Raw genomic sequence first — 16,208 nt, 5'->3', positions numbered from 1 at the left:
ACAGAAGATGTATTTACTTCATATCAGCTTTGTAAACTCTATTCTTAGAAACTCATGATTTGTACTACCAGTCTTTGGAATTGTATAAGATTCAGGTAATTCTTTTGTCTAATTGTCTTATTAATATATTGAAATTGGATAGTTATTAGTTGACTTACCTAGCGGGTTGTGTTAGATTTCATCACGACTAGTGAAATTTGGGTCGTGACATAAAGTTAGCATATATAAGTTAGAAAGTTGAACTTTTTTTATCTGAAGTTTTTAGCTTTTGATAGTCACACTTTATAGGTTGTAGTTTTTTTTGCAAACATTTCCCGTTAATAGGCATATATAAGGTTGTAACTATATCTTCTAAGAGTCAGATTTATTTATGAGATATTTTTTTGTTTATTTCCTAAAACTTCACACAAAATATGCTGAAGTTTTTGGCCAGCAGTCTACAATTTTTATAATGATTTTTTTTCCAAACTTCAGAGAGAATATGCTGAAGTTATTTAGTTTATTTTCCAAAACTTCAATCTAAAGATGCTGAAATTTGTTTTGTCCTGTAGTATGAATACTTCAAGCATTTGATTTAAACTATTTTTCTTACTTATTGAAAAAATTAAATCAGAATCATAAACACAAATGCTTAAGTGTTCTTCACCGTTTTATGGAGTCAATTAGATTAATTTTATACATCAGTAAATAAGACCCCGAGTACATACTTGGGCTTTGAAAACAATAAACTAAAAAAAATTACTCCATAGATCTTTTTCTGGTGAATTGGTATTTATACATTAGGAAATTACAAATAAGTTAATTTGCTAAATATCAACTTTATAAATGTATTTTATAGAAATAGTTATCGTTTATCAGAGTTAAACATAGTTGACTCATAAACACAAAGAACATATGTACTACTCCCGTATGACATAGGAGTATTCATTTAATTTATTTTAACAAACAACGCCTTAATAGAGAACTACAGACTTTAAACGTTACAATCACTAAAGCCCCAACACTTGAGAATCTCGTTTCCTTTAGCTGGCCGGTGCCACCACTTCCCCGGAGATCCGATCAACCGCTGCTTTCCGCCGCCGCAACAATGACGGAGTTCTTAGAATTAGAAACACAAGACGCCGTAAGGATGCCGTGGAACGTATTGCCGGGAAGCAAATCGGAGGCCGCGCAATGCGTAATCCCCGTTTCCGCCATATACACGCCGTTAAAACCTTTCCCTAACACTCCTACTCTTCCTTACGCTCCACTCCGTTGCCGCAATTGCCGATCGGTGCTCAATCCTTTCTCCATCGTTGATTTCTCGTCTACTAAGATCTGGATCTGCTGTTTTTGCCTTCAGCGCAATCACTTCCCTCAGAATTATCAGTCCATATCGGAAACTAATATGCCGGCGGAGTTGTTCCCGCAATACACTACGATTGAGTACGAGAGTTCTACTGAAAAGGCCGCCATGACAAATCCGGTTTTCCTTTTCGTGATCGATACTTGTGTTATTGAAGAGGAGATTGGTTACTTGAAATCATCTTTGCTACAGGTTATGTGCTTTTCCTTTCTTAGTCTTTGAGAACTGTTGAGTTTAATACTGAAAGATCTCTCATTTTTCGATTTTTTACTGTTTGGTGCATTGTTACAGTTTTGATGGGGGTACTGATACTAGTCTTATTGCATGGAACTAGTAGTGAATGTGGCAGTACCAGTTAGCCGGGATTAAGGCTCAGTTGTGTTGATACAGTTACATTAAATCATTTTAGCTTGTTTAGAGATTCGTATGTCACCAGAAATGTAGAGAATATCTGTTGTTAAAGAATCATACTATTGTATTGAGGATTCAACCAATTCAACTAGTTTAGAATTGAATTGTAGTAATAGTGGTAGTTGAGGTTGTTTTTTGGTGAACTTCAAATGTCTTTTCTGGAACCTCTTGTGTGTTTGTTAAGAGCACCTCTTGTGTAGGCATGTTTTCTGGAAAATAACTTATTTACTGCCTATATTGATAAGTGGGAATTTTGACTTTTGAGCGGTCACATATGGTGACTGTGAGGATACCAGATTACATCTATTTATTGATAATTAGCTATCAATCAAACTATAGTAGTGTATAAATAATATAGATGTATACATATTAATTAAATGTTAACTGGCTAATGAGTATGTCCACATAATTGACAAAAAGAAAAAGCTGTTTGGTGTATAATGCATCTTATGCATGTCCGAAGTATATCTACTGTGGTAGTGGCTTAGCGTTTCGTGCTTTCCTTCGCCTGCCGATCTTATCGGCTCGGCTTCATTATCATAGTAATGGCGGAGATAAGGTGCTCCACCCGCACTAGGCTTGGTAATAGCATGGGTGGAGGGGTAAAATAGGATGAGTATACATGTTTTTTGGATCGATCAAACAGTAATAGGACAAAGGGCAACCAAATTGGATGTAGGGCAGATGATGCCAAACCATGAATGATGTAACTCATCCTGTGTGACCTCATACCACTTGTTTATCTGCGCACTATATTGCCTTCCTCTCCTTCTTCTCGTAGTTCTGTTACCATAGCACTGTCACGTACTGGCTGGCGAGTGACACTGTTAGATGAGATGTCAGTGCTACATGCTACAGATATATGTGAGCTTGTACCTTTGCCTCTGAGCTAGATTACCGCGGGGTGTCGTTGGATATAAACAAATACAATGAAAGCGGCTCCTGATGGTATAGTTGAGATAGCTCGTCTTGTTGCTTAGAGCTGTACAGAGGTTCCTTGTTTGCATTACAAGGACACTCTTTCTCCTATAGCTAAGGTTGTCTAAGTTCATCTGTGATCTGTCTAGCTGTTATTACCACTGGCAGCTTCATCAATTGGACATCACGAATGCCTTTGCATAGTGACTTGAAAGAGGATGTTACATGGTGCAATCACCCGAGTTTGTTGCTCGAGGGAGTACGTTTGTACAATATGTAAACTTAAAAGCTCCTTTTATAGCCTCAAACAATCTTCTAAATCTCTTTGATAGAAAAGTTCTTAGCTTTGGTCTCATAAGGAGTCAATCAGAATATTCATTATTCTACAAGTTCTTTGATGGAAAATGTATCATTCTGGTTGTATATGTTGATATTATAGTCATCACTGATGATAATGTAGTTGGTAATGGCCAATTGAAGGGCCAAAGACTTGGAGTGCTTGAGGTACTTTCTTGGCATTTTGGTTGCTCAGCGTGAATGAGGTATTTGCACATCACAGCGAAAGTATGTGTTAAACATTCTAGAAAAAATTGAATTTTTGAGTGTCAGTTGTGGACACGTCGATGGATCCTAAAGTCAAATTGGTACTCGGAGAGGCGAAGCCTTTTCAGATGCCGGGAGATATCGTCTTTTGGTTGACAAATTGAATTTAGCTTACAGTTAGCCCAATTCGATACTTCTTCTTTTCCTCCGAGTGTTGTAAGTCAGATTCTAAATTCTCTAACTAAGACCTCTTTGGGATGCGGTAATTCAATTTCTGAAGTATCTTGAGAGTGCGCTGGGAGAGGTTATTCCCCAAGGAGAGGCTTACATATCAGGATAGAGGTCATACTGAATAGTTGGAAATATTGATGCTGATTGTGTCGGTGCTACCTTAGATACATGTACATGATAGGTTATTATGTATTGTTTGGAGGAAATGTGATTTCTTGAAGTAGTAATTAAAAAATAAAATGTGGTTGCTCGATTAAGTGTTGGAGCAGAGTACAGTGCCACTGCCTTAGCTACTTGCAAATAATTTTGGTTGAAGCAGTTATTTGATGACTTAGGAGTAGAACAATCTCATCCTATGCAGTTGTATTGTGATAACCTGACAGCTTTACGCAATGTGATCAAATCCAATTTTTCATGAGAGTATTAAACACAGTGAAGTAGATCGTCACTACGTCCAGAAAAGAATTGCTGTCTTGGGATGTTGTGATAGCTTGTTAGTTGAAATGATCAAGTGACAGGACTAAACATCGAAGTTGCTTGTCACTTTGTTCGAGAAAAAATTGCAATCCTGGGATATTGTGATAGCATTTGTTAGTTCAAATGATCAATTGCCAGATATTTTCAACTCTCACGAGTCCTACATGACATATATACTCCTGCTTGAGGGATGAGTATTAAATGTAATTATCAAGTATATTTATCATCTAAAAAAGATCATTTCAAAAAGTATAGTTAGGACTAAAGTGTAGACAACCTCACAAGTCCTACATGACATATATACTCCTGCTTGAGGGATGAGTATTAAATGTAAATATCAAGTATATTTATCATTTAAAAATCACTTCAAAAAGTGTAGTTAGGACTAAATTGTAGACAATGTTTCTGATGTTCCACTTTTTAATTTTACTTTACCTAATATATGTTTGATGTGTAGAATTCAACTTTTTAACACAATTGTTCTCCCAAACTCTTTGCTTTTACACCGCTCAAGAGCAGATTTTGGGGCCTTGTCTCATTGCAGACTCCAAAATATCTTCATATAAGCCTTCATTTATAGATCTTTTGACAGCATAAACTTCGGATGACTTGCAATATACTATAAGTTTTGAGGTGATAATCTTGTCTTTTGATTTTACAGTTGTTGGATTCACGTTTAATAGGCAAGTTTGGAATTTTAATCTCATCATTTCCAAAAATGCGATCATTGGCCATATTTGACAGTTGATTTTAAAAAACAATAACACTTATGAACATTATCCCGTACTAAATGAAAAATTTGGGGATGACTTGGTGGAATATGTTGATGAGGTAGAATTGAGATGAAGTTTATGTTACTTAACTATAGGAATAAGCTTGAAAAAAATGATACTTTGTACCCAGACCAATCTTAAGTTTTGCTGTGAAGTTACAAAAATTATGCTCTTGTCCTCTTCGTAATAGGCTTAAAGAAATTGCGCTGAGGGCTTGGGGAAAACTGTTTCTTCATAGTTTAATGGGGGCACTTGAGTCCAAAACTACTTTAGGGGCCTCGGTGAGACATTTTAAAATGTTTATGGGTTACCATATTTATTTATTCAGTTCTTTATATTATAACTTAATAAACAGTTCTTCTTTCGGTTAAGGTTTGTTCAAGTACATCAATGATATGCTCTAGCGAACATGGTCAGGTAGTGAATGGCAGTGTCTTCTCCTTCCACAAACTGAAGCCTTCTATTTTTAGGTGACATATGTGCCTGGCCCTTCTTTTTTTTTTTTTTGAATAAGGACATTTGTCCTGGTCCTTAATCCCCAGTTTGGTTCCTTCTTTCTTTTCTTGGTACCAATTAAAGGTTGGGTTCAAGTTGGAATGTGAAGTATCTCATATAGACAAAAGTTTCCACTGGATTCCTTCACAATGCCACAAGCATGTTTGGTTGTGAATTAATGATTTTTCCGATTTCTACTTTTTGTGAAGTGACAAATGAAGATCCTATATACGTTCTCCTTGTAATAATTTTTTCGCTGACATGATTACTTTTGTTGATAGCAGGTACTGGGCACATTGCCTGAGAATTGTTTAATTGGCCTAATCACATTCGGGACCTACGTGCATGTTCATGAGCTGGGGTTTGGGCAGATTCCAAAGGTTTATGTGTTCAAGGGATCAAAGGAAGTTTCTAAAGATCAAGTGTTGGAGCAAATGGGCTTCTTTGCAAATAAGCCTAAACCAACCACTGGTGTCATTGCAGGGGTTAGAGATGGACTTTCTCAAGAGAGTATTTCTAGGTTTTTGTTGCCTGCATCTGAATGCGAGTTTACACTCAATTCGGTATGGTTTCAATCGTGTCTTTTTTGTATGTAAATACTGTTATAGATATGCTGCCCGTTTGTCAGAACTCATGACTCAACGTGTAAACGGAAAAAAAAGGGAATGCACTTGTAGGTCCTGTCGAATATTTCTTTGTCACAATATATATTGCATTTATTAGCGGAAATGAATGTGTTTGAATGCCACTTATTCCCCCCCCCCCCAAACAACAAACCCAAAAAAAGTGAATATGGCTGAATGCATTCGTCTTGGTTTCTATTCGATTGTCCCTTTCTGTCCTTAAATTTGTTTGGGTTTGCAAATGTATTATGTTCTGAAATATACTTCCTCCAGTGCCTTCCAAACTCAATATCTGTTCTTTTAAGATGAGATATTTCATCTATTATTCTGTGCCATAAAAAGTGCAATATTATTCCATTTCCACCTTTATACTAACTGAAATGTATATAAATAATGGCGTGGTGTTTATTTAACATTCTTCTCAACTTAATAGTAATTTACTCTAATCACAAAAGTGACAAGTTCGAGTTTTTTCTCGCGAAAGTGCGAAAAGTCTAATAGAATGGCATTGACAAGTCATTAGATTGTAGTGCTAGTTATGTTACTCCATTTGTATCTGACTTCCTTTTAATCTGAAATTCTCTTTTTCAGATATTGGAGGAGCTTCAAAGAGATCCTTGGCCCGTGCCAGCAGATCAACGAGCGGCACGGTGCACTGGTACAGCATTGAGTGTAGCTGCTCATTTGTTGGGTATATGTGTTCCAGGTTCTGGGGCCAGAATTATGGCATTCTTAGGTGGGCCCTCAACAGAAGGGCCAGGTGCTGTAAGTCATACCCTTTGTTGAGTTATTAAGTATCTTAGATGACTTTTCATTTGAGACTATAATAAGATAAAAAATAATGACTTTTTCCTTTTTTCTTTTTCTTTTGGGGGGAGTGGATGGATGTGGTACTTCTTAGTGATAGAAGAAAACGAACGGAACTATCGCCAAAAAGAAAAAAAGGAGTGTAGAAGAACAACGAAGAGCCAACAAAAAGAAGCAGAGAAATATAATGAGTAGAAGAAAAAAGTCATCGCTAACCAGAGAATTAGAAAAAGCAGCAAAGAAGAGAACAGGAAAAACATATTTCAAGAGGAGTCCTAATACACAAAATAGCTAAAAGACATATTTTTTCACTTTTCTGTTATGCCTCACTGTCAGAATGATTATTATCGCCTGGATTTGAGTTTGCCAACTTGTCACTGAGAGGTTTTCAACTTCTTTATGAAAAGGCTTAAAGTAACAACGAAGAGCCAGCAATCTGGTGGATCATCTGAAGAGAAAGAAACTCCAGAATTTTTTAAAACAACGAGGTTTCTACACTTAGTCTTAAGTTAAATTGTATGTTTTTACTTTACTTTTGGAACAACATGGCTGTTGTAAATGATTATGAAGCCATGTTAGATTTCATCAACTTACTGCACAACCTGTGAGGAACCTGTTTAGGTTGTATTTTTGGATGCAACTTTCAGCACTCTCTTGATGCTGCTTTTACTCAATAAAATTACCTTATAAAAACAACGACAAAGAGCCAACAAAAATATTAAGCACGTCTATTTCAAAAAAATTCTGTAAAGTGTGCATGTTTTTCCTGTCCTTGAACATTTTCATTGTCAATTGCAGCACTCAGCATCTATTATTACATACTTGTGAGCGATATGTCTTTTATTTTATTACAAAAATCTTGTGATTGATTTGTCTTAACATTGAATAATTGTAGATTGTGTCGAAGATTCTGTCTGAGCCCATAAGGTCTCACAAGGATCTGGACAAAGATTCTGCACCCTTATATCATAAGGCTGTGAAGTTTTACGAGGGACTTTCAAAGCAACTTGTGCATCAAGGGCATGTACTGGATGTTTTTGCTTGTGCACTTGAACAGGTAAAAATCAAATGCTATTCACCAGAAGGACGGTTGATATAGATATTTTTCACTTATTTAATCAGTTCCTAGATTATAAAATAGATGATCGAAAGACACTTCTAGCTTTAAGTGCTTAAGTTTCACCTTTTCATACCTGTTGGATTTTCTTTTATAGAGGTTTGGTGTTTATATGACCATGCTCATATATAAACCCACAGGGAAGAAGGAAACATGTTCATTCATTCATGCATGAAAGTACAACAAATTGATAAGTGAGGGATTACAACTCTAATCATACATGTATTTAATTGCTTAAAACATCATGGCGTGATGCACATGATCCTTCATGAGCTAAATTTTGTAGTTGACTTTAAGTCAGAGGCCCCATTATTTCATTCTTTAGACATTGCGAAGACTAAACAAGGTTTATCTGATGATAAATCTAGCAAATCAATACTGAACGGCTTTGCATTCTGCTTTCTGAAGATGAAGGTAGTCTGAGATTGCTCAAATAAAAAGAGAGTTTTATTGGTGTAAATATGATCTGTCATAATCCTGCTTGTCCTTCTGTGTCCCCATAATCTACTGCTAGATTTCCTTGAGAGGCAAGCTCTACATCTTGAAGGATTGAACTAATTCTTTTATGGCTGAGAGGCAAGCTATTCCTTGAGAGGCGAGCTATTTTTTTACGACTGTTCTCTTTTACTTACATGGCATCTGTTGCATGCTAGGTTGGTCTTGCTGAACTCAAAGTTGCAAATGAGAAAACCGGAGGACTTGTTGTATTGGCAGAAAGTTTTGGCCATAGCGTTTTCAAGGATTCTCTGAAACAAGTTTTTCAGTCAGGTGGCAATGATCTTGGACTGTCATCAAAGTAAGGTTTAATTGAACATTCTTTGGTTTGTCATCCCCTAGCCCTACCCCTTCCAAAAAAAAAGAAGAGAAATATCCAGATGAAAGCTAGTACTTGAGAACCACTAATTTCTGGTCTAGTTTTGGATTATGTCTCTTTGTTATTCTTTGTTCTACTTCTAAACCTCCAATGACATCTCATTATGATGCTGTCACTGCCAAGTTATCCATATACCTCATATTCTTTCTGAAAATTATGATGGCACTAAACCTGTTAACATGTTTTAGTTTTGCTTTTTCCACTTTGACAATGTGCACGGATCCAGTATATTGACTTGATTCTTTGCCAATTCCTTTAAGAATCTTGCTCCGGTTCCAATCAATCTTTATGACCTCAATTTAATGACTTTCCGTTGCACTTCCAGCTTTGTAAATTCATTAATAAGCTTTACTTCACTCATTTAAAAAAAGAAGAAGCTCTACTTCATAAGAAACTTAAATATCTTAGGAAGTTGTTCCCTCTCTAAGAATATATATTAGTATGTATGATTCTGCAATCTGCTTGTGGTTTTGGAGTTTCAGTTTTTCAGCTCTCATATTGTGGGTAAGGATTCTTAGTAGACATGTGAGGGGATTGAGTCTCCTTTTTCACATCTTAAGAATAGTCTTTATCTTTGATCGCTTTTTGGTGCACTCATATGGCCCCTACTTGTATAGAAGATTGGGCGTCATTTATGTTTTGATGTAAATTCTCTACTTTTTGGTATACTTCTTGTATACGGGAGTTTTCTTCCTTTTGATTAATACAATTTACCTTATCAAAAAAAAAGGAGACATGGGATGGGCTTGCAGCATGAAACAATTATTAGACAACTTCTTGAAGATTGACTAGTAAACTTCTCTTACAGAAGGAACCGGAGATATAGCTTGGTTTGTGCCTAACTGATGGGTAATTTAGTGCTTTAGATCAGCTTCGAAGCAGACTTGCTTGGCCTGATATATTCAACTATCTATACCAGAAGTCTATTTTGCTCACAAACCATTTTGAGACGATTGACTGGAACTTTTTTATGTTTTTTTGCGTCAATGTTAACACATTATATGTATCTCTGCATAAAAGTTATACTGATGAATAGTCTGAATTGTTTTCATTTGCTAGCATTTATATGCTACCAAGTTCTTATTCCGTCTTACAACTTAGGTAGTATGTTTGCTTGTATGCAGCGGTATTTTTGAGGTAAATTGCTCAAAAGATGTAAAAGTTCAGGGAGTTATCGGCCCTTGTGCATCACTTGAAAAGGTATCTTTTACTAATATAAGTGCTTACTTTCTCTGAAGCTTCTTTAAATACTTACTAATTGGTGTCTTTTACAGAAAGGTCCTTTGTGCTCTGAAGTTGTCGTAGGTCAGGGAAATACAACAGCTTGGAAGATGTGCGGTCTTGATAAAACTACATCGTTATGTTTAATATTTGAAGTCGCCAAGAAGGAGAACCCAGATGCAATTGCTCAATCTGCAAACCCACAGTTCTATTTCCAGTTTTTGACATAGTATGAACTTAAACTTATTATTTCTTGAGAAGCACTGACTACAGACCGGTTTGTTTGGCTATGATCAACCATTTCCTGACTTGTCAACGATATTCTTCTCCAGTTATCAGCACCCTAGCGGACAAATGAGACTTCGGGTTACTACTCTTTCTAGAAGATGGGTTGCTGGACCTGGAAGTGTACAGGCAAGGAGTTGGTGCTCCTTATGCTGTTTGTTTCTGATTATGTTTTTTTTTGGCCTTTCTTTTATCCTTTTATTCTTTTGCCATCTAACCAGAAGTAAATATCTGATGAATTCAGTAGTTAAATCATGAATCTGAGGATACCAGGGTAGTTTAGATAGATTAGAAGATAAATGAGAAAGATAGTTTACTCATCAGATTATGATAATCCGAGCTCCTTTCTGCCTAACAAAGACAGGAAGTACTCAAATCTCCTCTCTGGGAATATAATCACATAATTAAGTTCAATAACTTTTTGGTTTATAATGACTTGATTATCAGTTAAAGTAGGTATAGTTGAGCTAGGCCTGCAAAGGCGATTCACCATTCTTTGGCCTCTTCCATTTACTATTCTTGTGGTACTCCGACAAGAACAGGAAGTACTCTAATCTTCTCTTTGGGAGTATAATCACATAAATAAGTTCAATAACTTTTTGATTCATAACGACTTGGTTATCATTTAAAAGTAGGTATAGGTGAGCTAGGCCTGCAAAGGCGATGCATCACCCTTTGGCCTCTTCCATTCGCTATTCTTGTGGTACAGAGTGTGGTACCTTTGCAGATTGATAGTCTGGGGAGTCATCTTGACGCTATTTGCAGTGCATGCTAGGCTTGTGCTTAGATAATCCATAGCGTAATTTTGTATTAGATACTATAAGAAGTACAAAGGGACTGAGGGGACTAAAAAGGGTATCTAATGCACATTTATTGACTAGTTTTACGAAGATTAAGTTCCTATTGTCAATAGATGTGCCTCAGATACCAAGAAAAGGAAATGGACTGAGGGGACTAAATTCGGAAGTTACATAGTTATCTGCTCAGTGACAATTATGCCACTTAAATTGAAGTCCTGATATATTTTTTTCATGGTCACTTTGGAGCTAAAGAAAACAGGATGCAATTACATCTTATGCTTATCTGTCTTGCAGTTTCAGTAAAAAGTTTGTCTTCTATATTTTATAGGACCTCATTGCTGGATTTGATCAAGAAGCAGCTGCTGTGGTAATGTCACGGCAAGTTTCTTTCAAAATGGAAACCGAGGTATCATCCTCTTGGTCTTAATACAGATGATTTAACCTTATATCTTGTTGTATTCTTTGTTTTCTGTCCAAATTTTTTGCTTTCTTTACTATGACATGGACCCGGTTTTGCTTTACTTCTAGTTATCTTTCGCTGTTGTTTCTTTACCTTTTTGAAACCCGCTTCCACTTTCTTCTGCAGGCCGATTTTGATCCCATCAGATGGCTGGATAAGTCATTGATACACATATGTTCGCGATTTGGTGACTACCAAAAAGACAGTCCATCCTCCTTTACTCTATCTCCTCGTTTTTCAATATTTCCCCAGTTTATGTTTCACTTGCGTCGGTCTCAGTTTGTCCAGGTATATATTCATCTTGATTGTAAACATCAAGCATATTACTTTCTTACATTTCTGCTTCTACCATCATGCTCAGTTCGTAAGCATCATCTCAGGTCTTTGGCAACAGTCCAGATGAGACGGCATACTTTAGAATGATCCTGAATCGGGAAAATGTAGCTAACTCAGTTGTGATGATCCAGCCCTCTTTGATATCTTATTCTTTTCAATCTGGTCCAGAACCAGTCCTCCTTGATGTGGCGGCAATTGCTGCTGATAGAATCCTTCTTTTAGATTCGTTTTTTACCATTGTCGTGTTTCATGGATCAACTATTGCTCAATGGAGAAAAGCTGGATATCACGAACAGCCTGAACATCAGGTAGCCTTCTTTGCAATCTGAACCAAAATATTAAAGATTTGGAGCTTTTATCGATTGCTAATTCAAGGATTTCTGTAATTTTATTACGTCAAGTAATTTAATCCCATGGCCAACTTTCTTTTCTTTGCTAGTTTGAGCATGATATATAGTATTGCTTGTTGTAACATATGTGCACTCACAGACTTGCCTATTCACACACGCACACACTTGTGTGTAAATAGCGGTTTCAAATTTCAGCTGATTCAGGGATCCAGATCTTCCAAGGAAACAATTACTGCTCTATTCCATCAAATGCAGACTCTTCAAAGAGTCACCATGATTGCATAGATGCAACACTGGTTGCACATGTGTTCGATCTAGTCTTATTTTCACCATCAGACTCATGATAGTCATGCTAAGGACTCGAATATTGGAAAGTCGATAAACCAGCTTTTACTTTTTGTTTCTTTTGTTTGATACAAAAATCAAAATGAAGTATTGACCAATGATATGTGGAAAAGGTGCCCTCAACATCCTTGTGTTTTGCGACCTAAACTTTGCTTCGTGGCTTGCTTTAAATAAATTACACTTCATCTTATTTCTCGAGTCCATTTTGATTCTGGTCCTCTTGTCTATGTCATGATGCGTAAAACTCCTGTTGATTTGGATTTGAGTTTGCTCGTCATTTATGCGGTTTAAATTTAATCTCTTGACAGGCATTTGCTCAACTATTAAAAACTCCTCGAGAAGATGCAGAGGCCATTATTCGCGAAAGATTTCCAGTACCTCGTCTGGTCATCTGCGATCAATATGGATCTCAGGTTATTAACTATGTTCTCTATCTAGACCTCCTTATGCATATAAGAGTTAGCATATTCTTAGTTTTTTTGATACATGTGCCTGTATTTCAGCATTTACAGCAGATGTGGATCTGTTATTTTTCGTTTCTGTAGTTCTTTTATGCATATTTGAAAAATAATTTTTAAACAGTAAGGGGTTTGTGATATGGCATATTTGTCTGCAATTCATGTTCTGAATATAAGGTTTAGATTGGGTTTTTTAGTTTAGAATATCTTGTTATAAACCGCCTGGTTTAAGAAGGTTGTCTTTCGTCTATCTAAACTTGTTTTGTTCCTTCGAAACCTGGCCCAAAAGCTGCTCATGTTTCACTTATGTTGAAACAAGCTGATTGTATTGCTTATTGGAGCAGCTCTAGAAGAAAAGCTCTGGAAACAAGCACCTTTTGGAAGTATCAAGAACTTTTTGATGTCTGTTAAGTATTCATGGACAATTGTTTTAGAAAAAAGCAGAGTTCATCCGAAGCTTTGAGTTTTACCTGAATTTTACCTACCCGCGATGTATCTTTTCTTCGAGTTAAATATTGCGTTCGCCCTTCTTCGGCGAAGGATCTGGTGCCCGTAGGGAGACTAGAACGGGGACATCAAAACTTTGCCATAAAGTGGCTCACACCTGGAAAGGTTCCCTTTTTCAAAATTGATTATGAACATGAAGTTATCTCTTACTTGTATATAGAAGTATAAAATAACATTGGCTGCTTTCATGTAGGCAAAAACAAATGTATAATACAATAAATCTTTTCTAGTGCTGATATTGCTAGTAATATTGTACAGGCCCGTTTTATGCTTGCAAAGTTGAATCCCTCTGCCACATACAACTCTGATGCCCCTCCTATTCCTGGTGGAGATATTATATTCACGGATGACGTTAGTTTTGAGGTTTTCTTGGATCATCTGCAGCGGTTGGCTGTTCATTAGAGTCTTTTTTTGCATCATCTTCAGAGTCTAGCAGTTATAAGCGGAGAATTTTGTGAACTTTTCTCATTTGGATTGATTGTACAGCAAAGGCATTTTACATTTATTTTAGAAATCATTTTTACGTGTTAGTTATTTATAAAATCTTGTAATGCTTATGTATTATGAACTCAGTGAGGTTTTTTTAGACGTCAAAGAAAGAAAATTTGTCAGCGATGAAAACAGATATCTGTACCTGTAGTTTTGCCATTTGTCAGTTTCAATAATTATATATTGAGAAGGTTCTAACATTTTTTGCGCTATTCTACTAGTTATGATATTTTATGGAATACAACTCTGAATGCTAATCAAATTTGGGGTTTGATACGAGGCTTTGCCTTTTACAACTTCTTTCAACTCTGACTTAACTGTTTCCCCACTTTACTAATATAATACGTAAATCAAAATTAATATCTTAAATTTTTGTCTAGACAAACGGTGTCAAATAAAATGGGCAGCATAAGGTGTTAAGTATGTTTATTGCATAACATTTAATATCTCTCTGATTTCTTCCGTTTCTTGTATGTTTCCACTTTCCCCAACTTTTCAGCCTTAATCATTTAGTCACGGATCTAGCAATAAGTTTACAAATTCAACATAACTCAGTGTTTCAACGTTGAACCTTATACATATATATAAAAATAGAGTGAAATAAAATTTCAGATGCTGAACTTTATACATATATATTAATAGAGTTAAATATAGTTTTGGAGTTAACTCATCTAATGCAGTACTATCAATAAGGAGGGTCAGATAAGCTTCTAAAATTAGCTTATTTTCAAAAGTGCTTTTAAAAAAGTACTCTTGGTGAGAAGTAATTTATGTTTAACTAATTAATTTGAAAAATACTTTTGAGCAATAATTAATATTTGGTCAATTTTTAAAAAGTGTTTATAAGTGTATTTTTCTCAAAAATATTTTTCAAAAAAGTGCTTTTAAGAAGAAGCTATTTTTTTCTGCATCTCAAAAACTGATTTTGCTTCTACTCAAAAACATATTTTTCCTTCTAAAAGCTTGACCAAACAACTTAACTTTGGAAAAAAAAATACTTTTGGCCCAAAGAAAAAGGTTTGGCCAGCCAGCCAGACTATTACATTATTGCTCTTACCTAGCTCAAATTGTAAGAGTAGATTTTGCGGTAAAAATTGTATGGGGCACCCAAAATACTTTTGGCCTAAAGAAAAAGGTTTGGCCAGACAAACAGGCTATTACATTGTTGCTCTTACCTAGCTCAAATTGTAAGAGCAGATTCTGCGGTAAAAATTGCATGGGGCGCCCAATTTGGGCGCCCCTTTTTAACCTGTGGCCGCTTTGTCTTTCTGTTTGCACCCGTACCCGTTTTTTTTTGTTAAAAGCCTTTTAAAAAGACTATTTTGCCCTTCTTCATTAAAAGACTACTTTCTCTCCAAGTATACGCTAGTCCTCTACTGTCCTGTCTCTCTCTCCCGTTATTCACATTTTCGATTTGTTCTTTTCTGAAATCAAACGGTTTTCATCGTTGTTTTGATTTTTCAACTGCTAGTCGTCGTTGTTCCCATATTATAATTTAATCACAAGTACATTGCATTAACTTTCTGGGTTTTATTTTACGATTTCTGGGTTTTATTTCTGGTTTTGGTTTTGATAGTCATGTATTTATGATTAAATAGTTTCTTAGGGTTTAGTTTGATAAGTGCATTAGTTTTACATTTACGATTGTGTTTTTAGGTTTTTTGAACAAGTTTTTATGTTATTGATGAAAATTCTATAAATTCTTCAGTGATTAGACGTCCAAATTTTTAAAAATTTTGAGAGTTAAATAGATGATACTATTAAAGTGATGATACCTTAGATAGGAGCTGAAGTTTTTTTTCATGTTTTGGCATTATTTTTGGATTTGAATTTGTGTTTTGTTTTTTGTAAAAACTACAGCATGTTGCTGAATGTTTTGTGTTTTGTAACTGTTGAACTTCAGCTTTAGGAGCTGAAGTTTTTGTTTTTGTTACTGGTGAAGCTGAAGTTCTTGTTTTGTAACTGTCGAACTTCAGCTCTATAGCTGAAGTTTTTGTTTTGTAACTGTCGAACTTCAGCCTTCTTAGAGATTGAAGTTTTAACTGATTTTTTTGATAATGTCCTGATGTTATTTTTTGTATGTTTTACTTTTTTGAACAGATGGCACCTAAAGCACCTAAAGATCCTAATGCAGCTAAAGTACGCAAAGCAGCTAATGCCCCTAAAGCACCTAGACAACCTATAATACCCCCAGGTCCTTATGTCCCTGCTCCTCCACCTACAAGACCAGGGCAAAGATATTTTGAGTTTCGAGATTGGTTTAACTGTAAGGGTTACTGGAAGGGGAACCACCATTTGAAGAATTTAATTGCAACTTTCTTGACTCTTACACAACGGGATAAG

At 35.8% G+C, this 16,208-nt stretch overlaps 1 protein-coding gene across 1 annotated transcript; it reads left to right on the top strand.

The window, feature by feature from the left end:
- Nucleotides 1–945: 945 nt before the first annotated feature.
- LOC104246160 (protein transport protein SEC23 C) lies at nucleotides 946–14,065 on the top strand. Its single transcript, XM_009801926.2, has 13 exons — nucleotides 946–1,537; nucleotides 5,478–5,756; nucleotides 6,408–6,581; nucleotides 7,519–7,680; nucleotides 8,394–8,536; nucleotides 9,739–9,814; nucleotides 9,889–10,064; nucleotides 10,168–10,249; nucleotides 11,249–11,326; nucleotides 11,507–11,668; nucleotides 11,761–12,024; nucleotides 12,720–12,824; nucleotides 13,635–14,065. Exons 1-13 carry the CDS (start codon nucleotides 1,088–1,090, stop codon nucleotides 13,776–13,778), a joined length of 2,295 nt encoding a protein of 764 aa, XP_009800228.1. The 5' UTR covers nucleotides 946–1,087; the 3' UTR covers nucleotides 13,779–14,065.
- Nucleotides 14,066–16,208: the final 2,143 nt, after the last annotated feature.

The sequence above is a fragment of the Nicotiana sylvestris genome, chromosome 1, assembly GCF_000393655.2.
Source record: "Nicotiana sylvestris chromosome 1, ASM39365v2, whole genome shotgun sequence".
Lineage (NCBI taxonomy): Eukaryota > Viridiplantae > Streptophyta > Magnoliopsida > Solanales > Solanaceae > Nicotiana > Nicotiana sylvestris.
Note: the sequence above shows the minus strand (reverse complement) of the source record. Positions and strands in the feature narration are given on the sequence as shown.

What these genes read in the sequence shown, in the direction of transcription:
- LOC104246160 (XM_009801926.2), top strand. Translation starts at nt 1,088, where the DNA reads ATGACGGAGTTCTTAGAATTAGAAACACAAGACGCCGTAAGGATGCCG. An exon ending in CAACAGAAGGGCCAGGTGCT is followed by an intron (nt 6,582 to 7,518) that starts GTAAGTCATACC and finishes GAATAATTGTAG; the next exon opens with ATTGTGTCGAAGATTCTGTC. An exon ending in TATTTCCAGTTTTTGACATA is followed by an intron (nt 10,065 to 10,167) that starts GTATGAACTTAA and finishes ATTCTTCTCCAG; the next exon opens with TTATCAGCACCCTAGCGGAC.